This window comes from Pleurodeles waltl, chromosome 6 (genome assembly GCF_031143425.1).
Source record: "Pleurodeles waltl isolate 20211129_DDA chromosome 6, aPleWal1.hap1.20221129, whole genome shotgun sequence".
NCBI classification, from domain to species: domain Eukaryota; kingdom Metazoa; phylum Chordata; class Amphibia; order Caudata; family Salamandridae; genus Pleurodeles; species Pleurodeles waltl.
In genome coordinates, this window is record NC_090445.1 from 1523346412 (window position 1) to 1523370439 (window position 24028).

Here is a 24028-nt window from a genome sequence, read left to right on the forward strand (position 1 = left end):
CAATATCCTAATAGATCACACGAACACTTCAGGTTTAAAGCAGAGGCTATATTTTTACAGAATGTGGTAACTGCAGAACATGGGGCATGAGGCAAAGGATCGTCGTCTGAAAATATCTTCTATAAGCATCCAAAGTCACCATAAAATAAGCCCAGTCTGCATAATTAGCTACAGAAACCCCAAAGGCTGCTTATAGTAGCATTTGTATATTTTAGGGGTAGAGCAGAGTTATTTTTCTAACAGGGATGGCAGAATTCTGACTTTTGTAAATAGCTCAAGACTAGCCGTTGGTGGGCGAGGTACCCACAGTCGGCCAGTCACCCTAAAAGGCAGCTTGCAGCACTTGCATACTGACCATAGCAGGGCATTTGCTCTCAGAGGACCCTCAGACTTGAGGTCACCCTCATCTGAATGTGTCCTTAATCCGAAGCAGTTCATTTACATATACAGCCTTACTATTTGGGGCATCGGGGATCATCAGGAGTGAGTCAGTTTGAGAGAATCACCCCTTGAAGAAAGCTCCTAGTGACAGTTGCCGCTTTGTTTTGGAATTTCTGTATGCTTATAGTGCCCAAGACCTCTTTAATGCGCCAGAAAGGCGGCATGTTCACACTATATAAGGCAGTGATACCACCAAAATCATCACATCAAGGTACCTTGCAGTCAAAACCTGTTTGACTGTTGACTGTTTACGTCTGAGGAGACAGCACACTGTATATTTTAAGCAACCATGAAAAATGGCACAACTTTCACAATATTTGGAAAAACATGTGGCGCTGAGCTAAGACTCAGCAATAAAAGACTCAGCAATAAAAGAGTTTAAAGTATCACACATGCACTAATCTACTGCTAATCTGTGGATATAATGTAACTGTACACCATCATGTCATATTGAAAATGAGAAACTCACATATTTGCACAGTAATAGGGGTCTGTATAAATTTACAGTATGGATGGGTTGTTGACCTGGATGGTGCCACCAAATCTTTGGATGGCACAATGCATCTCAATGTACCTCAATAGTGCCTTAAACTGAACAGTTGTAGCACAGGCAGACAACGTAGAGTTCTCATTGTGGTTTGCTGTCCTGTTCCTAAATGAAATACCCCAGTATTCACATAACACCTTTTAAACACACTGAGCTTTCGCTTCACCACCTCTTAGCATTGCTTGCCTGGTCCTTTCGAATAATTGAGCCATACCAAGTGCATGGAAGACAAGGTCATAAATATCTATTTCTACCTTCTGAGAAGAAACAAACAATGGATTGCCATCTTGTCAGTATGGGGCATATTATTTGCTTGTCATCAGGGTGACTTCTGGAGTAGAACATTTTCACGAAAACCTTTTCGACAATGCTAAGGTCTAAACTACTGGAAATGCCACAAAAATGAACTTAAATCTTATCATGCTTTAGTTTGATAGAGTTTCTACACCGCCATCTTTTAGTTACTAGCAGGCAACAAATAACTATAGGGCTGGTCTAATTCAGCCTAAGCAACTGTTTATTTCCTGTATTGATATTTTCCCGTCACCTGTCAAAGTATGTACATCTGAACAAATCTAACCTCTAGATCATATTCATTTTGTCTTTTGATTCTACTTCACAGAGAGAAAAGCGAAGATGTACTGGGATGGAGAGAAAGTTGTGGTAGTTGCCTTCATTGGTACCACCGTGGCACTGCCCTGTGAAAACCGAGACCACCTCTGGACGGAGAGGCACCGGGAGGAGGACCAGCAAGTGGTACACTGGGACCGCCAGCCTCCCGGTGTCCCCCACGACCGTGCTGATCGCCTTATTGACCTCTATGCCTCTGGTGAGCGCCGGTCATATGGCCCGCTATTCATCAGGAGGAAGATGGACATCAGTGACTCAGCCTTCAATGAAGGGGACTTCTCGCTGACCATATCAGAGCTGGGGCATGGCGATGAAGGCACATATTCCTGCCACCTTCATCATCACTACTGCGGGTTACATGAAAGGAGGATCTACAGACTGTCAGTGGTGGAACCAGTGAAGGAGAAGGAATCTCTGAACAAGACATACCAGCCTATCACTCCCGCTAGAGGTACACATGTTCACCATTATTGGGGTTTTCTCCAAAGTAGGAATCTAGTGCACACACACATACACACCAGTGGCGGCTGCCACTGAACGGGGGTGGCGGGGTAGGCAGGCTAAAAACTTTTTTTTTTTAAATAACACTTACCTGCTCCGTCAGGAGATGGGTTCGTCTCTCCTCCGTCCTTGTCCTGAGCAGCCTCATCCGCTTCCGGGCAGCACACAGGCTCCCACACTCCCCAAAGCCAATCATGACGCTGCTGTCACCTGCATGACAGCTGCATCGTGATTGGTGTGAGCAGCCTAATTCTGCGCTCACACAGGGAGGGGGACTGTGTGCACTTTCTCCTCCCTGCTGCGCAATACAGCCGGATGGAGAAATGCTAAGTGTGCATGTCTGTTTGGCCGGCCCAACACGGCCAACCAAACAGATATGCGCATTTATGGTGCACATACCACTCCTCCTCCAGCCCTTCCGCACTCTAACCTGGCTCCAGATAAAAAAAACAATAATGAAAACGTTGAGTTATTATCATTTTATTTTTCCGTTTCCTGAAAGCAGTGGGGCGACGCTCCTCCGCCTTAGTGGAGGAGCTGCTGCTGACACACACACAAGTTACTCTGGTTCTTGTGAGCAGCACTGCTGTAGCAAAGCTCCATAGCCATACTACTGTTATTTGTCTACGGCCTAACACCACATATGCCAAGGTTTTTTTGAGTAATCACATATTATTTAGTATATTGATTAGAAATATATGAAGAAAAGATAAAAATAATGTGATATTGGGGAAAAAACATGTGATCATCTACCTCGCGACACACACCCTCATCACTCTCCAAAACTTAAACGCATGTCGGTGAGAGAATATAAATTGTGCACTGTCAAATGTGGCTGGCCCTAGACGTTAGATTCTGAGACCAAAAAAAGAAGTGCATACATAATTCCACAGGCCTCTCAGAACAGTGCACCTGCTGACCAATCAAAGCCCAACTCACCTTATACCCTGCTCAAAAGTAATTCTCATTGGTGTCTTTAATTGGTAATATTGAGCTTGCTCTTATTGTCCTATCAAGAAATTCACAAATTATGTCTCTTTCATATTGAAAGGTGTGGTCAGAGAGAGCACTTCTTTCATTTAGAAAACTAAAATGCAAACTGTGATTAGGGAAAGCAGTGCTTACCACACCATGAATGTTTAATCAGTAAAATTGCTGTTTTCCCTGTAGGGCTTAAATCTATCTACTATTTAACAGATTATAGACACGTTAAGACGAGAGACAGAACTAGCAAACAATACTTATTTTTAAAGTCTGCTAACTGCTTTGTTGAAAGTGTTTTGGACCAAGTGAGTCATGTTTTTCATGATGTGGACCAACCTCCCGAGTGCTGAAAAGAGTGTAGTGTGTATCAGAAACAGCGGGGCAGGTTTCTATTCATTATTAAAACGAACTGCACAGGATCTCTGCAGCAGTGTAACCCTGAGTAGGGGTTGGAAGAAAATACATTGAATGTGTTCTTTTGGATTATAATAGTTCCAGACCTACCAACCTTAAACAAAATTCACCGTGTGAGGAGGGGTTGTGGCTTTGGAGGGAAACGGGTCTTGGGCTCATAACTAACTAGGAGGCACTTCTGCGCCCCCCCCCCCCCCAACAAACCCCCTCCTTCTAAAAACAAGCCGACTGAGGATGGTGCTAATGTCCTGGGATATTTTCACATCCCTTAATGGACATTGGCTTTTAAAACCTTCCAAAAACAAAAAACGAGTTGAAACCCCACTGTTTGCAGTGGTTTCCAGCTTGTTTTTCCTGTCAGTGTGTGATATTGGCTCCTCACTGGGTGACTTTTAAAGGAAGCCGATATCGTGTGATACACGGGGGCACCATGTGAGTTGGAAGGTGTGTAGTTCCTCTTCTGTTCCCTATTCAACAGCTCTGGAGGAGACTTGCCACAAAATGCTGCCAGTGCCCAAACAATGGGCCATGACACATCTAACGAGTATCCCACCCACCAAGGACGTCCTGGAAGACTGACCGGTACTCCAGGAAACTGAGATGAGAGACTGAAAGGTGTTTCAAAGAGGTTATGAGCCCCATGCTCATTGAGCCATACGACTTAAGCTACATCTCACTGATGAGTCGCAATACGGGACAAACAGATCTGAAGAAGGTATCTTTTTGCCAGTGGCTGCCCTCGTGTAATAAACCATGGTATATTCAAAGTGTATACACCTCACCAAGGAAAACCCTGAGGACTAGCTGGTCCTCTAGGGAACTGAGATGAGAGACTAAAATGTGCCTCAAAATATTATTCAAACTAAGCCATTCTACAGGATCAAATTTCATAGTGAGTTCAGAGACTCAAATTTTCCTCAAAGACAATACAAGAGTTGTCCTGAAATTGGCCCAATGCTCACCGAGCCATAGGACTCAAGCCAAATCCTGCTGATGAGACCCGGCGCGGGACAAACAGATTTGACATTCCTTTTGTTTTCATTATAGATAGTATGTCACATGACACTTTAGGCTGGGATGTTGCTATTAGATTAAGACCTAGGCTGATTAGCATAAGACTGGGTTGAGTTTGGAGTAATGCACTGGGCCAAAAGGAGGAGGATGGAATGCTGCCCTAGCAATTACCAGTGGCTGGAATGTATTCATCTCTTCCACCCATCTTTTTTTGAGGTTGTGTGATACCTGAAGTATCCCATCCCAGGGATCACATATATCTCAGAGACAGAAAACTAAAAGCTGTGGCATAACGAACTTAGAGCCCCCCGCAAAGTACATGGAGGGCCCCCCTTCGGGACTTACACAGGAGCTCTTAGATCTGGTACAGTGCTGAGGGGGCCCCATGGAGCTCGGAGGCCGCACCACACTTCAGGGGCTGCGGAGACCTTTGTTACGCCTCAGACTAAAAGACGTCTCACAAAACAGTGTCTGAACTATTCTCTTCAGAAGGATCTTCTAACAATTGCTCTTCCTTCACCGCTTCTTCCTGATAGCGTGCTTCAAAGACCCCTGAATAGAAAGTGGTCTCAAAGAAGTTTAGAAAGAAAAAAGTGGTCTCCTAGGCATGGCACAAATTTTGATCCTTTGAACCCCAGGTACCCTAAGGTGGCAGAATCCGTTTATTTTGGATACTCTCAGCTCTAGCCCCTGAAAGCTGCCTCCTCATTATTTTGTGTGCAGTCCACTGTGGTATAGCAACCCATGTAGTTGGCAAGTTGTGTAGCATTACATACAAGCTGCATTGCACCATAACAGTTGTTGTTATGTATTACATAATTAAAGCATATTTATTTATTTACCATAGAATGATAAACGTATGACATGACCCTATTGTCAATTACACCTATGATCTACAAACCACAAAGAAATTGGTCAAGTAGGTTACTGACTTTACCCAATGCACTATGTTATCAATTCAGTGAGAACAAGGCAGTGAGGGCTTCAGTGTTAAAGGCTAGGCTTTGTCACTGACCTATTATAGATTCTTTCTGAGAGCAGTATTATATACGAAATGCAGTATTTGCCCCAGATTGCAGATTCTGCATTGCAAAAACACAGCGTCTAGACCTGCTGTTTTCTCTGTGCTAATCTCCCTAGGTGTTACCTGAAGGAGCTGGTGGGGGGAAAATGCAGTTTTACCAGTTGGTGAAACATAAATCACGTTATTCTCCATTCATGTATGCAGAATCATGTGGTAAAACTGCCTGGTGATAATCCTGCAATGTATTCTAAAGATATTTGCCCCAGACAATTTTTTCAACCAGAATTGGTTGGTAAGCAACAATTAATATATATCAGGCCATTAGGAACACAGTTGTCTTATTCATATGTGCTACTGAGGTAAGAACAATGGGGCATATTTATACTCTGTTTGTGCCGGTTTTTGTCATTTTTTTTACGCAAATCCGGTGCAAACTTAACTCTATATTTATATTTGGGCGTTAGACATGTCTAGCGCCAAAATATTGGACTTAAAGTCATTTTTTGCCTGCGGAAAACTACCTTGCGTCAACAAAATGCAAGGTATGGGTTCCCAAGCAAAAAAAGACTTTAAGGCCCTAGTGCCTTATTTATCCTCCCGTGCAAAGATTGCTTTGCACCATTTTTTAATGCCTGTGTCAAGGCAGGCGTTAGGGGACCTGTGGGCCTATTTCAATAGTGGAACACCATGGAATAAGCCCACAGGTGCCCTCCCCAGGCCCCAGGGACACCCCTACCCACACCAGAGGGGCAGCGGAGGATGGGGACCCCCCCCCCCAGGTAAATATATATATATTTTTTAAGTGCCTTTGGGGGCCCTGAAATGGGGCCTTCTACCTGGCACTGGGTACAATGGCCACGCCCAGGGGACCCTGGTCCCCTGTGCTGTTAGCCTGTGCTGGCAATTGGGGTGGTGGGCATGAATCCTGTCTTTTCTAAGACAGGAGTCATGTGGTATGGATGATTTTGCATCAGAAAATGATTCTGGGCAAGTTACAGTCATTTCTTTTTTCTCTAACCTGCCTAACGTCATTTTTTAGTGCAAACCCCCCTTCTTCCACACCGCCAGCCCCACCCGACTAACATCATTTTTTTTACGCTAGCCTCCCCTTTGCACCAGCTTGCACCATTCCATAAATATAGTGCCCGGCTGGTGCACAGAAGTGGTGCAAGCTGTTGCTAAACTTTTGCACCAAAAAGTAAAAGTCAGGGTCAATATTTCTTTGATGGATGTGGTTGTAGGCATCGGGTGCCAGCACATATTTTTGAGGGCTGGGACTTATTTTTCATAATCAGACTTTGATCCACAGCAAGAGTTAGAAAGCCAGGAAAGTGAAAAAGAAAGTGGAAGAAAACAATAAGAAAACTGTGACAAGGAGCAAACTGGGATGAAAAATACTGTTCAAGGTTAAGAAAAAGAAATGGGATGAGTAAGGAGTGGAAAAAGAGGCATGAAGTGATATCAGGACCAAATAGCCTTGTATTCAGCAACCCTGGCATTTGGCTTTCCCGGATGCAGACAATTCAGAAAAAAAGTTAAGCTCCTGCATTTTTTCAACATGTTAAACAGTGGATAAAATGGAATTTCGACTCATTGAAAATTATGTGGCAGGTTCGAATTGAAATAATCTGTTTTGAGTTGGAAATTATCTGTTTTGAGTTGGAATTTTCTGGAACGTATACTGTGCCGTAAAAGTTTAAAGATTTTTTTTAATGGGCAATTGCGAGGTTACTAATTTTTATAATTTTCTATCATGCTACACTTTACTACATTAATATTGGTCTCTACTGATATTTTGTCAAACACTCAGATTAGTTTTAGCTAGTGAATAGAGTATTTCTCCTAGGAAGCTTCTGGTCATTGTAGGTTTTTATTGTTATACAATTTGAACGCCACGTTTCTGTTTAACCCCTTCGCTGCCAGGCCTTTTCCCCCTCCTGTGCCGAGCCTTTTTTTGGCTATTTGGAGCAGTTCGCGCTTAGGCCCTCATAACTTTTTGTTCACATAAGCTACCCATGGCAAATTTGCGTCCTTTTTTTCCAACATCCTAGGGATTCTAGAGGTACCCAGACTTTGTGGGTTCCCCAGAAGGAGGCCAAGAAATTAGCCAAAAAACAGTGAAAATTTCATTTTTTTAAAAAAATTTGGAAAAATGGGCTGCAGAAGAAGGCTTGTGGTTTTTTCCCTGAAAAGGGCATCAACAAAGGGTTTGCGGTGATAAAATCACCAGCTTCCCAGCTTTCAGGAACAGGCAGACTTGAATCAGAAAACCCAATTTTTCAACCCAATTTTGGCATTTTACTGGGACATACCCCATTTTTACGATTTTTTGTGCTTTCAGCCTCCTTCCAGTCAGTGACAGAAATGGGCATGAAACCAACGCTGGATCCCATAAACCGCAACATTTCTGAAAAGTAGACAAAATTCTGAATTCAGCAAGGGGTAATTTGTGTAGATCCTACAAGGGTTTCCTACAGAAAATAGCAACTGAAAAAAAAAAATATTGAAATTGAGGTGAAAAAAACATCAATTTTTCTCTAAGTTTTACTCTGTAACTTTTTCCTGCAATGTCAGATTTTCGAAAGCAATATACCGTTACGTCTGCTGGACTCTTCTGGTTGCGGGGATATATAGGGCTTGTAGGTTCATCAAGAACTCTAGGTACCCAGAGCCAATAAATGACCTGCACCCTGCAGTGGGTTTTCATTCTATGCCGGGTATACAGCAATTCATTTGCTGAAATATAAAGAGTAAAAAATAGCTATCAAGAAAACCTTTGTATTTCCAAAATGGGCACAAGATAAGGTGTTGAGAAGCAGTGGTTATTTGCACATCTCTGAATTCCGGGGTGCCCATACTAGCATGTGAATTACAGGGCATTTCTCAAATAGACGTCTTTTTTACACACTGTCTTACATTTGGAAGGGAAAAATGTAGAGAAAGACAAGGGGCAATAACACTTGTTTTGCTATTCTATGTTCCCCCAAGTCTCCCGATAAAAATGATACCTCACTTGTGTGGGTAGGCCTAGCGCCCGCGACAGGAAACGCCCCAAAGCGCAACGTGGACACATCACAGAAAACAGACCTGTTTTTAGCAAAGTGCCTACCTGTAGATTTTGGCCTCTAGCTCAGCCGCCACCTAGGGAAACCTACCAAACCTGTGCATTTCTGAAAACTAGAGACCTAGGGGAATCCAAGATGGGGTGATTTGTGTGGCTCGGACCAGGTTCTGTTACCCAGAATCCTTTGCACACCTCAAAATTTGGCTAAAAAAACACATGTTCCTCACATTTCTGTGGCAGAAAGTTCTGGAATCTGAGAGGAGCCACAAATTTCCTTCCACCCAGCGTTCCCCCACGTCTCCCGATAAAAATGATACCTCACTTGTGTGGGTAGGCCTAGCGCCCGCGACAGGAAACACCCCAAAGCGCAATGTGGACACATCACAGAAAACAGACCTGTTTTTAGCAAAGTGCCTACCTGTAGATTTTGGCCTCTAGCTCAGCCGCCACCTAGGGAAACCTACCAAACCTGTGCATTTCTGAAAACTAGAGACCTAGGGGAATCCAAGATGGGGTGATTTGTGTGGCTCGGACCAGGTTCTGTTACCCAGAATCCTTTGCAAAGCTCAAAAATTGGCTAAAAAAACACATGTTCCTCACATTTCTGTGGCAGAAAGTGCTGGAATCTGAGAGGAGCCACAAATGTCCTTCCACCCAGCGTTCCCCCACGTCTCCCGATAAAAATGATACCTCACTTGTGTGGGTAGGCCTAGCGCCCGCGACAGGAAACGCCCCAAAGCGCAACGTGGACACATCACAGAAAACAGACCTGTTTTTAGCAAAGTGCCTACCTGTAGATTTTGGCCTCTAGCTCAGCCGCCACCTAGGGAAACCTACCAAACCTGTGCATTTCTGAAAACTAGAGACCTAGGGGAATCCAAGGAGGGGTGACTGGCGGGGCTCGGACCAGGTTCTGTTACCCAGAATCCTTTGCAAAACTCAAAAATTGGCTAAAAAAACACATGTTCCTCACATTTCTGTGGCAGAAAGTTCTGGAATCTGGGAGGAGCCACAAATTTCCTTCCACCCAGCGTTCCCCCAAGTCTCCCGATAAAAATGATACCTCACTTGCGTGGGTAGGCCTAGCGCCCGCGACAGGAAACGCCCCAAAGCGCAACGTGGACACCACCAAAATTTTGGAAGAAAACAGAGGTGTTTTTTGCGAAGTGACTACCTGTAGATTTTGGCCTCTAGCTCAGCCGGCACCTAGGGAAACCTACCAAACCTGTACATTTCTGAAAACTAGAGACCTAGGGGAATCCAAGATGGGGTGATTTGTGTGGCTCGGACCAGGTTCTGTTACCCAGAATCCTTTGCAAAGCTCAAAAATTGGCTAAAAAAACACATGTTCCTCATTTCTGTGGCAGAAAGTGCTGGAATCTGAGAGGAGCCACAAATGTCCTTCCACCCAGCGTTCCCCCACGTCTCCCGATAAAAATGATACCTCACTTGTGTGGGTAGGCCTAGCGCCCGCGACAGGAAACGCCCCAAAGCGCAACGTGGACACATCACAGAAAACAGACCTGTTTTTAGCAAAGTGCCTACCTGTAGATTTTGGCCTCTAGCTCAGCCGCCACCTAGGGAAACCTACCAAACCTGTGCATTTCTGAAAACTAGAGACCTAGGGGAATCCAAGATGGGGTGATTTGTGTGGCTCGGACCAGGTTCTGTTACCCAGAATCCTTTGCAAAGCTCAAAAATTGGCTAAAAAAACACATGTTCCTCACATTTCTGTGGCAGAAAGTTCTGGAATCTGAGAGGAGCCACAAATTTCCTTCCACCCAGCGTTCCCCCACGTCTCCCGATAAAAATGATACCTCACTTGTGTGGGTAGGCCTAGCGCCCGCGACAGGAAACGCCCCAAAGCGCAACGTGGACACCACCAAAATTTTGGAAGAAAACAGAGGTGTTTTTTGCGAAGTGACTACCTGTAGATTTTGGCCTCTAGCTCAGCCGGCACCTAGAGAAACCTACCAAACCTGTACATTTCTGAAAACTAGAGACCTAGGGAAATCCAAGGAGGGGTGACTGGCGGGGCTCGGACCAGGTTCTGTTACCCAGAATCCTTTGCAAAGCTCAAAAATTGGCTAAAAAAACACATGTTCCTCACATTTCTGTGGCAGAAAGTGCTGGAATCTGAGAGGAGCCACAAATGTCCTTCCACCCAGCGTTCCCCCACGTCTCCCGATAAAAATGATACCTCACTTGTGTGGGTAGGCCTAGCGCCCGCGACAGGAAACGCCCCAAAGCGCAACGTGGACACATCACAGAAAACAGACCTGTTTTTAGCAAAGTGCCTACCTGTAGATTTTGGCCTCTAGCTCAGCCGCCACCTAGGGAAACCTACCAAACCTGTGCATTTCTGAAAACTAGAGACCTAGGGGAATCCAAGGAGGGGTGACTGGTGGGGCTCGGACCAGGTTCTGTTACCCAGAATCCTTTGCAAAACTCAAAAATTGGCAAAAAAAACACATGTTCCTCACATTTCTGTGGCAGAAAGTTCTGGAATCTGGGAGGAGCCACAAATTTCCTTCCACCCAGCGTTCCCCCAAGTCTCCCGATAAAAATGATACCTCACTTGCGTGGGTAGGCCTAGCGCCCGCGACAGGAAACGCCCCAAAGCGCAACGTGGACACCACCAAAATTTTGGAAGAAAACAGAGGTGTTTTTTGCGAAGTGACTACCTGTAGATTTTGGCCTCTAGCTCAGCCGGCACCTAGGGAAACCTACCAAACCTGTACATTTCTGAAAACTAGAGACCTCGGGGAATCCAAGTAGGGGTGACTGGCGGGGCTCGGACCAGGTTCTGTTACCCAGAATCCTTTGCAAAGCTCAAAAATTGGCTAAAAAAACACATGTTCCTCACATTTCTGTGGCAGAAAGTTCTGGAATCCGAGAGGAGCCACAAATTTCCTTCCACCCAGCGTTCCCCCACGTCTCCCGATAAAAATGATACCTCACTTGTGTGGGTAGGCCTAGCGCCCGCGACAGGAAACGCCCCAAAGCGCAACGTGGACACATCACAGAAAACAGACCTGTTTTTAGCAAAGTGCCTACCTGTAGATTTTGGCCTCTAGCTCAGCCGCCACCTAGGGAAACCTACCAAACCTGTGCATTTCTGAAAACTAGAGACCTAGGGGAATCCAAGGAGGGGTGACTGGCGGGGCTCGGACCAGGTTCTGTTACCCAGAATCCTGTGCAAAGCTCAAAAATTGGCTAAAAAAACACATGTTCCTCACATTTCTGTGGCAGAAAGTTCTGGAATCTGGGAGGAGCCACAAATTTCCTTCCACCCAGCGTTCCCCCAAGTCTCCCGATAAAAATGATACCTCACTTGCGTGGGTAGGCCTAGCGCCCGCGACAGGAAACGCCCCAAAGCGCAACGTGGACACCACCAAAATTTTGGAAGAAAACAGAGGTGTTTTTTGCGAAGTGACTACCTGTAGATTTTGGCCTCTAGCTCAGCCGGCACCTAGGGAAACCTACCAAACCTGTACATTTCTGAAAACTAGAGACCTAGGGGAATCCAAGGAGGGGTGACTGGCGGGGCTCGGACCAGGTTCTGTTACCCAGAATCCTTTGCAAAGCTCAAAAATTGGCTAAAAAAACACATGTTCCTCACATTTCTGTGGCAGAAAGTTCTGGAATCCGAGAGGAGCCACAAATTTCCTTCCACCCAGCGTTCCCCCACGTCTCCCGATAAAAATGATACCTCACTTGTGTGGGTAGGCCTAGCGCCCGCGACAGGAAACGCCCCAAAGCGCAACGTGGACACATCACAGAAAACAGACCTGTTTTTAGCAAAGTGCCTACCTGGCGTTCTAGTGGTTTCTGCCCCCCTTGGGGGCAGATCAGCCTAAAAATAATAGGCTGATCTGTCTCCAAGGGGTGCAGAAATGGCCTGGGTACATGTGCCCCCAAAGTGGGGGGCGACCCTTGCCCAAGCCCCCCCCCCATCCACTAACACACACACACACACACACTATCCCTGGTGTCTACGTGGCTTCTGCCCCCCTTGGGGGCAGGTGGGTCTAGAAAAATAGGCCCATCTGCCCCCAGGGGGGGCAGAAATGGCCAACAGGTCAATGCCCCCCTTGGGGGGGCGCCCCGTGCCCAAGGGGACGCCCCCCCACAAAAATAAACACATAAAAAAACATCCCTGGCGTTCTAGTGGTTTCTGCCCCCCTTGGGGGCAGATCAGCCTAAAAATAATAGGCTGATCTGTCTCCAAGGGGTGCAGAAATGGCCTGGGTACATGTGCCCCCAAAGTGGGGGGCGACCCTTGCCCAAGCCCCCCCCCCATCCACTAACACACACACACACACACACTATCCCTGGTGTCTACGTGGCTTCTGCCCCCCTTGGGGGCAGGTGGGTCTAGAAAAATAGGCCCATCTGCCCCCAGGGGGGGCAGAAATGGCCAACAGGTCAATGCCCCCCTTGGGGGGGCGCCCCGTGCCCAAGGGGACGCCCCCCCACAAAAATAAACTCATAAAAAAACATCCCTGGCGTTCTAGTGGTTTCTGCCCCCCTTGGGGGCAGATCAGCCTAAAAATAATAGGCTGATCTGTCTCCAAGGGGTGCAGAAATGGCCTGGGTACATGTGCCCCCAAAGTGGGGGGCGACCCTTGCCCAAACCCCCCCCCCATCCACTAACACACACACACACACACACTATCCCTGGTGTCTACGTGGCTTCTGCCCCCCTTGGGGGCAGGTGGGTCTAGAAAAATAGGCCCATCTGCCCCCAGGGGGGGCAGAAATGGCCAACAGGTCAATGCCCCCCTTGGGGGGGCGCCCCGTGCCCAAGGGGACGCCCCCCCACAGAAATAAACACATAAAAAAACATCCCTGGCGTTCTAGTGGTTTCTGCCCCCCTTGGGGGCAGATCAGCCTAAAAATAATAGGCTGATCTGCCCTCAAGGGGGGCAGAAATGGCCCTAAAAGACATGCCCCCCAAAGGGGAGCGACCCTTGCCCAAGGGGGCGCCCCCCCATCCACTACACACACAATCCCTGGTGCCTAAGTGGCTTCTGCCCCCCTTGGGGGCAGATGGACCTAAAAAAAATAGGCCGATTTGCCCCCAAGGGGGGTAGAAAAGGCCAACAGTTCTCTGCCCCCTTGGGGGGGGGCGCCCCTTGCCCAAGGGGGCACCCCCCCCACATAAATACACATAAAAATAAAAAACCCTGGTGATCTAGTGTTTTCTGCCCCCCTTGGGGGCAGATCTGGCTAAAAAGTAGCCAATCTGCCCTCAAGGGGGGCAGAAATGGCCCTAAAGGACATGCCCCCCACAGGGGAGCGACCCTTGCCCAAGGGGGCGCCCCCCCATTCACTACACACACAATCCCTGGTGCCTAAGTGGCTTCTGCCCCCCTTGGGGGCAGATGGACCTAAAAAAAATAGGCTGATCTGCCCCCAAGGGGGGCAGAAAAGGCCAACAGTTCTCTGCCCCCTTGGGGGGGGCGCCCCTTGCCCAAGGGGGCACCCCCCCAACATAAATGCACAGAAAATAAAAATCCCTGGTGATCCAGTGGTTTCTGCCCCCTTGGGGGCAGATCCGCCTAAAAAGTAGGCCAATCTGCCCCCAAGGGGGGCAGAAATGGCCGTAACAAATTGCCCCCACAAGGGGAGCGACCCTTGCCCAAGGGGCCGCTCCCCGCCAACAAGAAACAGAAAGTACAACAAAAAAAAAAAATCCCTGGTGTCTAGTGGGCATTCCTGCTGCCCGATCGCAATGCGATCGGGCAGCAGGAATGCTCAAAGAGACACCGGGGGAAAGGAAAAGCCTTTCCTTTCCCCCGGTGCCTCTTTAGCCCAAACCCCCCACCCACCGGGAAGAGGAACTCACCTCTTCTCCGTTCGCCGCACAGGAAGCAAATGGCTTCCTGTGCGGCGTAATCCCCATAATGAAGTCAGCGCGCGATCGCGCGCTGACGTCATTATGGGGGGGTGGGGGGGTCGGGGGTGGAAGGGGAAGGGCTTCCCCTTCCATCCCTGACTTTGGGGGGGTGGGGGGAAGCACACAGAGGGAGCGAGAGCGCTCCCTCTGGGCTGTGTGCCGAGGACGTAGTGGTTACGTCCTCGGCACACCAGCACTGTGCCGCGGGACGTAACCACTACGTCCGCGGCACAGAAGGGGTTAAAAATGTATAGTCCTGTTGTGTTATATGAAGGCGCTTTCGATCTCTATCTTAGTTTGATATCATAGCATCTTTATAAATACAAAACAACAGAATACAATGAAATAGATCACACGTTCTTCCATTTTACTCCCTCTTTAAAGGTTTTGACATCTCATGGGCTATTGAGCTGCTAAAGAATTTGTGATTTTGCTATTCTAATATAGCCAAAGCAACAATACAGAACATACTTGAGACCAATGGCTAGAAACCTTTAACTGCACCCACTGTGAGTAATATACACTGAGCACCCAGTGCTTAATTTGTAAATCAAAAGGTGCCGGTCCCTAAAGCCCTCCTCTTAAACCCGCGGTGGCTGCAATTAAATGTGTGAACATGGAATACAGAGGCGGCATAATCCTGAAGCCATCTCGGGTCTCTTCAATCCAATCACTCTTGCAGCTTTCTACTTTCTCCCTTTGTGACACTTTTTCGTTTTTCCCTTCATCTGTCTTTCCCATATGTGTCTTTTGCTCGCAGCAAATGCTTGAGGCAGAAGAATAAGCCCCGGCACTCAAAAATAAGTACCGGTGCTCAGTACCGGAAACAACAAGCACAAATTAAGCACTGTGAGCACCATTTTGTTGATAGTGGGTTTAAGGAAAATGAAAGACAAAGGAAGAGAGCTTCGTCCTGGCTGGGTGAGGACGACGGATCGGGAATGGATGAATTGGTTCTCCCCAGTTGTGAGCATTGAGTGAAAAAGAGAGATACTTTTGAACTGGAGACTCTGCTAGGATTTGTTAAGGCCTCCAAGATGCAGAAAAAACAATGCATGTTTGTCGGCAACTAGGTTAAACTTGGAGACTAAGGTGGTCATTCTGACCCTGGCGGTCTTTGACCGCCAGGGCGGAGGACCGCGGGAGCACCGCCGACAGGCCGGCGGTGCTCCAATGGGGATTCCGACCGCGGCGGTAAAGCCGCGGTCGGACCGGCACCACTGGCGGGGTCCCGCCAGTGTACCGCGGCCCCATTGAATCCTCCGCGGCGGCGCAGCTTGCTGCACCGCCGCGGGGATTCCGACCCCCCCTACCGCCATCCAGATCCCGGCGGTCGGACCGCCGAGATCCGGATGGCGGTAGGGGGGGTTGCGGGGCCCCTGGGGGCCCCTGCAGTGCCCATGCCACTGGCATGGGCATTGCAGGGGCCCCCGTAAGAGGGCCCCTACATGTATTTCACTGTCTGCTGCGCAGACAGTGAAATACGCGACGGGTGCAACTGCACCCGTCGCACAGCTTCCACTCCGCCGGCTCGATTCCGAGCCGGCTTCATCGTGGAAGCCTCTTTCCCGCTGGGCTGGCTGGCGGTCTGAAGGCGACCGCCCGCCAGCCCAGAGGGAAAGTCAGAATTACCGCCGCGGTCTTTCGACCGCGGAACGGTAACCTGACGGCGGGACTTTGGCGGGCGGCCTCCGCCGCCCGCCAAGGTCAGAATGAGGGCCTAATTTAGGCCCACATTTATACTTTTTTAGAGCCGCAGTGGCGCCATTTTTTGACACAAAATCGGCGCAAACAAACAAAATACAATTATAAATTGTATTTTGTAAGTTTGCGCTGCTTTTGCGACACAAAATGACGCAAATGCGGGGCTAAAAAAGTATAAATATGGGACTTTAAGGGCCTGATTCTAACTTTGGAGGACGGTGTTAAACCGTCCCAAAAGTGGCGGATATACCACCTACCGTATTACGAGTCCATTATATCCTATGGAACTCGTAATACGGTAGGTGGTATATCCGCCACTTTTGGGACGGTTTAACACCGTCCTCCAAAGTTAGAATCAGGCCCTTAATGTTTTGTGATAGGAACGTATGGAAAATGGATATTTTCGAAGTATCTGACTATTTAATCTGCTTTCACTTTCTAGCAATTTATGGAATAGTCACTTTTTGTGGTAATTGCGTGTAGAAATGCTCGTTAAAATAATCATGGCAGTGCATTTCTTTCTGCTAATTCCTAATACACCCGTTTCACTTCAGAAGGACATGCAAAGGTGTATATTCTGACGAAATGCTCATAAAAATGTATTTGTTTGTTTCGGCATTGTAATTGCACCTGTATAGTACTTACTATCCATGATGAGCTGTTCAAGTGCTTCAGAAAAAGAAGCTTCCTGCTCTCAGATGGAGCACTTCAGTTACCTCCCCCAGCCAATCTAGATGGCCCTTTAATGCTTTTCTATGTAATAAAGAGGATGAGAGTGGCTTCCGGATTGGATGGGAGGGCCTGATATGAGGCAAATCAAACTCTTTAGACCCATGCACAATCAGGAAAGGACAGGCAGCTCGGTGGTGGAAGCACCCCAGTCTCTCCAGTCACATCACAGCTTAATTTTGATGGCACATGGTGATGGGCTATGTTTTTCTGGTCCCTATTCAGCCTTAATGCTTCTTCCTTACTTCGCAATTGCTTGCAAATTGTGTGCGCTCGACACATGATAGCTTTGAAGCAGAAAGTTAATGGGGAGCTGTCATCGTCCCTGAACATATGCAAAGACTCACCTTTCCTTGACTTGAAATAAAGTCATCATACCGTGTGAAAAGGACACTTGCAGCAACAGGTAAATAGATGTATTTTATGGAAGATAGGCACGCTACTTGCTTGTGTTATTTTTTGATCTAGACCTGCACTAAATTGTTTTAACCCTACTGATTACACTCCCTTTACTAAGGCATTTGACATCTAACTATATTGAAGCATGGTTCTGTGGGACGCTTAGCTAGCGGTTGTAGAAAGGTGCTGGGGAAATAGAGTGGCACATGAAGTAGTCAGATGTAAATACAGAGGACGGGCTGCAGAGGAAAGTATGGGTTGGGTCATTATGAAAGTGGACTTATTTATTGGAATTTTAACCAGGATGGAGAGGTTACATGTCTCATTTACTTGGATGGAGTCACCACTAAGGCCCTCATTCCGAGCCTGGCGGGCGGCGGAGGCCGCCCGCCAGGCTTCCCCCCTCCGAAATACCGCTCCGCGGTCGTAAGACCGCGGAGGGTATTCCGAGTTTTCCCCTGGGCTGGCGGGCGGTCTTCACAAGACCGCCCGCCAGCCCAGGGGAAAACTCCCTTCCCACGATGACGCCGGCTCGTAATAGAGCCGGCGGAGTGGGAAGGTGCGACGGGTGCAGTTGCACCCGTCGCGTATTTCAGTGTCTGCTTTGCAGACACTGAAATACTTTTAGGGGCCCTCTTACGGGGGCCCCTGGGGTGCCCATGCCATAGGCATGGGCACGGCAGGGGCCCCCAGGGGCCCCGCGACTCCCCCTCCCGCCATCCGGTTCCCGGCGGGAGAACCGCCAGGAACTGGATGGCGGGAGGGGGAGTCGGAATCCCCATGCCGGCGCAGCATGCTGCGCCGGCTTGGAGGATTCCTTTGGGGCAGCGGGAAACCGGCGGGAGACCGCCGGTTTCCCTTCTCTGACCGCGGCTGAGCCGCCGCGGTCAGAATGCCCCGCGGGGCACCGCCGGCCTGTCGGCGGTGCCACCGCGTCCCACGGCCCTGGCGGACTTGTTCCGCCAGGGTCATAATGACCCCCTAAGTGTTTCCATCTCCCCAAGATAGAAGTGTTACATGGCTTTTCTTCCTTCCAGGTGGCCACAAACCTTTTCATTTCATTTTGCATGTTTATGAGATCGAAAGCAGCATCTAACAAATAAATGGATCTTGGCATTTTACTGAATGTATGTTAAAACAAAAGCTTATTTTGGTTTTATTACGTAATTTATGTCTAGTTGCAGCTCAACGTTTTCACCTCTCGTTATTTACCCACTTAGCCAGTGAGGCAGGTAGCCAGGTGTACAGGAAGAAAACGTATTACTTTGGTCACAGTACAAATTTGACATATTTTATACTTATGTGCATGAGATGATTGTCACTTGTACAAAAACATGAACACGCACTCAAATATTTTATAACTTAAGAAATGCCCTTCAGAAATGCTTTTAAAACTCATGTCCTTTCAAACAAATTTTTCCTCAAAATGATCTGTAAAAAAATATCATTCTGCTATCTTCTATGAAATTACCTTGCTTCGCTCTCTCAACTTGAGAATTTTTTTAGCCCTACTATTATGAATTTTCACCAGCCACCACTGGGAGAGTTTGCGTTATGTTAAATTAGTTGGGGCTAAATTGCATAAATACATTAGTCTTCTTTAATGCTAACAAGCGTGACTTAGAGAAGGTCGTTTTCAGAGAGAAGAAGCATGCAGAGAATGGAAAGGAAGGAGAGAGCCATGTAAAAATAAATTAGAAGGGGCCACCAGAAGTTTAAGGGCTAAATCATTTTTTTTTTTTCATCCCAATTTTAGAAATATAGAAGACGTAATTGAAGACAGAATTCCATTTGAGGATACAAGAATGTAGAAAGGAATAACGTTATTTCCATATGAAGATAGTGCTATTTTAGTATTTTGATCTATTAAGGTGAACAGTCTGTCTACTGTTAGGTTACCAATAGTCCTCTGCTTCAGCAAGCGGGTGCTGAGCTCAGGAGGTGGAAGCATGTTCTACAAATGTTACTGATGGTTCCCCTTAAGTTTGTCTCACAGTAGTAATTATAACTTACAGGGGATCCATTTGAGAAGCCTCTGGTTTGACATGACACAAGATGGAGGGTGAGGTCAGCTTCCCCAGGATAGTGGGGAGATGTATTGCCTGCATTCCAGTGGGTTGAGATTCAGTCACTTTAGTCAGGGAGCCCCCTTTAAAAAAATTGTGAAGACTTTGTTGACATACGGGTTAGACTTGTAGAAGCAGCCTTTTATTATGTAATACATTTTTATGCTTAGTGAATGAAAAAGTTACTTACCTACTGTAACTCTTGTTTATAATGGATACTACATCTAAATTCAGACACCTCACTCTCCGAACACCCCAGGCTCCAAGCCACATCCAGCAACCCTCGAAGAGCTCCCCACACTTTAGTTTTCTAAAACATGAACCCAGACCTGGAGGGCATCATATCACTCTACTGTGGTGCATCTAAAACACCTTTTGGCAGTTGAACAGCTTAAATTAATGGAGATGATGCAAAACATACCACCCAGAGAAGGCGATTGATGATGGAGGGAGAGAGGGAAAGGATTGCTTATAGAGGAAAATAAAAAACCTCTGTAAAAAGAAGTGAGGGGGATATGCCATTTAATGGAGGCAAAGAGGATAGGTTCAGTGGTAGGTGGAGGAAGCAAGAGTCCCTCACTTCGAGGGAGGGAGGGAAGGAGGGAGAGAGAGAGAGAGTGGGAGATAGAGGGAGAGAGAGAGAGAGAGAGAGAGAGAGAGAGAGAGAGACTCTGAAAGAGCAAATGAGAGACAGACATCCACTAAGGGAGGAGGTAATGAAAAGGATCGCTTTTGGAGGGGTCAAGAATGTCCCTCTGAAAGAATCGAGAGTAAGACACTGACTAATGGAGGAAGCAACGCACTGGGTCACTGATGGAGAAAGAAACAGAGAGGATTCTCGTTGGAGGAAGACAGAGGGAGAAAACCTTTGAAAGAGGGAGCGAGGAGGAGTTGCTATCTGATGGAAGGAGGGAGGGAACGGTTCACTACTGGATGAAGAGAGAGGCTATCTGTTAGAGGGAATGAATGGGCCTCTGGTAGATGAAACAAGGGGGAGATGCCTACAGAGGAAGAATGTGAGAGAGATGATCATTGAAGAAACGAGAGTGACACAGTTGTGCAACTGGTAAAATGGCTCCTGGTGCCCAGCAGTATGATGGGTCCGGGTCTGCCTTTCACCAGATTTACACATTTTAGAAGACGCCCTTTCAGAATTAATCAAACAAAGATACTGCCTACAAAGTGACTTTGTCTTTACTCACTGTGCAGGGAGGTTAGGAGTGGGAGGGATACTGATGGAATAGTGGTATGGGAGAAACTGAGGAGATGAAAGGTATGGAAGAAAATGAGAGGATGAAAGAAAGAAGAGGAAAAGTGGAAAGGACATACTTGGAGGATTTAAAGATCAGAGTGAAAGAGAAAGTAGGAAAAGGCAAGCATAAGTGGCAAGGAAGAGGAAAAGAAAGGGGCCAGAAATAAGGCTTTCAGGAGAGAAGCAAGGAAACAGGTGTAGAAGAGCGAAAGACAGAAGAAAGGGAAGAGACAGCAAGAGGAAGTGGATAAGATAAGGAGATGCTCATGAAAAGGAGGAAAGAGTTGAGAGAAGGATGCAGATTTCCTTTAAAAGACAAAATGGGAAACTTTGAGACACATAAGCAGGGGTGCAGCTATCCTTAGTGCAGTGGCACCGGGCCCAAAAGTATTCCTGGCCCACTGCTCCCTATTATATCTTTATTTTTATACCAACCGGTGGCCATATTTCCTTGCTTGCATAAAAAGCCCATGACACCCAGACTGTGGCCTGATTTAGAGGGGTTACTATCCCGTCCGCCATTTTACATGTTGTATAGGCCATGATGGCATTGTAATATGGCAGCCAGGATATCCGTCATGTTTGTGATGAAGTAACCCCCTCCGCCAAACTCTAAATCGGGCTCTATGTCACAAGGGACTATAGAGGACCTCCTCAAACAGAAAGCGAGAGAGAGAGAGAGAGACATCCCTTCTAATGGAGGAAGCAAGGCAGAGAATGATTGATGGAGGGAGAGCGGGATCGGCATTACCTTTCATAAAGGAAGTGAAGACTGCTGAAGGAGAAAGGAAAATGGCCATAATGGATGGGTAAGAGGGAAATATGACCACTGAGAGTGGAAGAGTGGGACAGGATCCTTAATGAAGGAGGGGAAAAGAGGTTTCTTTGATGAATGGTAGCAGAAGGGGTTCTGTGGGTTAGAGGGTGATTTGTGGTTCCTACTTGAAGTGACATTTTGCCATTTCTTGATTTATGCTGGTGTTTGCCAGTGCTCCGCTCCAGCACTTATTTATCAAGACCAGCACTTATTTCTAGCAGTTCGCCACTTGGTGGTACTGCCTATCTATTTTTGGGAATAGCACATCAGCAGAATGTTTAAAAATTAAACAAACATCCAAATAGCAATGCCTCGTCCAAACCATCAATACAACTTTGGTGATATGGAATAATTCAAATTGCCATATTTGCTGGAGTGTGATGGTTAGTAGGTAATTTTGGCACAGCTTTTGGCAGACATGCAGTATGTGCAAGCTGAAGTGGCATCCCACGAAATACTTTCGGCTCTGGCACTGTGTTTTTTTTCAAATTAAGCACTGCATATTGTGATGTCTGAAGAAAGGTTGAGAATTTCTGGTGGAAACAGAAAGAACGATAAAAGAGAGAAAGGATCTTTGTCGGGTGGAGAGAGCAGGGATATCTTACGGGTTTTGGGGCCCTGGTTAAAAATTATTTTGGGGTCCATGTTCACAACGTTGGATTTATGATCTACTTTCTGCTAAACATGCCCATTGATCATACCTTAAAAGTTAAACAATAGTAGAAGAAAAAAGACAGATGGTAGGCAATTGCTTATTTAAAATCAGCACCCAGACCTTTTAACGTCCCTTTCGTGAGTTGCCCTTGGGCTGCCTTGATGCACCTCTAGCACACAGATTGGCATTGTAGTGGATCATGGAGCAGCCCTGTATGAGACTCTGGTATATGTGCAAACATTCTATGGACAAAAGAGGTATACGTAGTCTTTACAGATTGGCTGTTGGGATTAATTAACTAGAGGTTCTGTCCTAACCAAATAACAAGGGGCCCCTTTCAAGATGGGGCCTTGGGCCAGAGCCAGTGTCGTCAGATAAGCCCTCTTGCAGTGCGGGGCGTACCCTGAGATCCAGGGCACCACCTCAGCAAAAGTTGTAGGTGGTGGGCCGCATAAGAGGGGACCCCTCCATATACTTTGTGGGTGGGGGGCTCAAGTATAGTTACGCCACTGGCCAAAGCCCACTTTGCCCAATCCTTAAAACGCCTTAGGGAGAGAGAGGGACGTCCAGTGTCTTTCAAGGCAGAGTGGCTTCCTTCTTTCCAATTCATAATACACACCCTCCATTAGCCACAAGCTGACTTCCCATGTGCCGTGCGAGATTCCTGATGCCTTGAGCAGGCTCTGCAGAGGTTCGCAGAGCTGGCCAAGCATCAGTGGAAAAGCTGAGCAGTGAGACCGGGCTTTTGAGGCTAGATAGTGGCCAGACATGGCACCTGCCTCGCCGAAGTGACGCGCCCGTCATGACTGGCTTTGGCCGCCAGACTAGACTGGCACGCACAATGCTGCCAGACGTCTGGCTAAACCAACAACATTCACTAAACGAGCAATTAAAAAAGGAAGCAGTTTATAACATGCGTCTACTGTGGAAAATTCCAGTTTCACCAGCCTAAAGCGAAAAACAAAAAAGGGACTCAAGAAACAATTCCTTACTTGTATATGTAACCAACAGCAGGACTGACTGTTTCGCGCAGAACCAATCTGAATTATTTACATATTTTCATGAAACTTGGTGATATAGATTAGAAGGCTGATTGCTTGTTTTTTAAATCTGTGTCCATTTGTTTTCGATGTCAGCCTCCTCTTCGTGGGCCTTAACAGCTAAAGTCAAATGCGTAATTATAATCTGCAGCAAATTACTTAAATTCTTTGACGGTATTTTTGATGAAATAGATTTTATGGAGGTGTGATACATTTTATTGGAGTAAGGCACAGAATATGCAAATTATAAAAAGTATTTGCTGGATTCCGGCCCGGGAGGGCCGTTTTGCCGCTTTATAAAAGAGCCCGCAGTGGACTTGAAGGGTCCTGTATATGTGTAACAGTTGTGCAGTGTTGGTCCAAGGAACAAGTTAACTCCTCTACGTCTTGTGAATAATTTTCGAGAGAGGTGCAGAGTGTATGAAAAGACTGGGATAGTATACGTAATGAACGACTGGAGCACACTTTTCATACTTCCAAATATGCATGCCTGTGGAAGGAAAATCGGATCAACAAACAGCTGAAGAGTGACCGAGAACAATTTTAGAAAAAGAATGAGAGCTAGACATTTTGCTGATTAAGCCTACGGTAGTTTTCTGTTTAGCCGGACATGTGAATTTTTTGCAGGCGGCTTTCAAAAGGTATTGGTAATCTGTCATCAAATTGTCTTGGTCGTACTTCTGGCAACGAGGCCATTTTGTATGATCGTGGGATGGATAAATGAGCATATTATCCATCATCCCAAAGTACTTTTGCCTTTTGAGGACAAACTCAAGCCAATATGCTATTTTCATATATTGCACCCTACATGTCCTGAAATCCAGAGACCCAGCTGGTTTTTTATT

General features: G+C 46.8%; 1 protein-coding gene across 2 annotated transcripts in view; it reads left to right on the top strand.

Annotated features, from left to right (window-relative positions):
• Nucleotides 1-24028, top strand: part of MXRA8 (matrix remodeling associated 8) — a 121076-nt gene that overhangs the window by 59516 nt on the left and 37532 nt on the right. For both annotated transcript variants that reach the window (XM_069241066.1, XM_069241065.1), the window contains exon 4: nucleotides 1611-2069. In XM_069241066.1, coding sequence (XP_069097167.1) covers nucleotides 1611-2069 — 459 coding nt within the window. The remainder of the gene's footprint in view (nucleotides 1-1610; nucleotides 2070-24028) is intronic.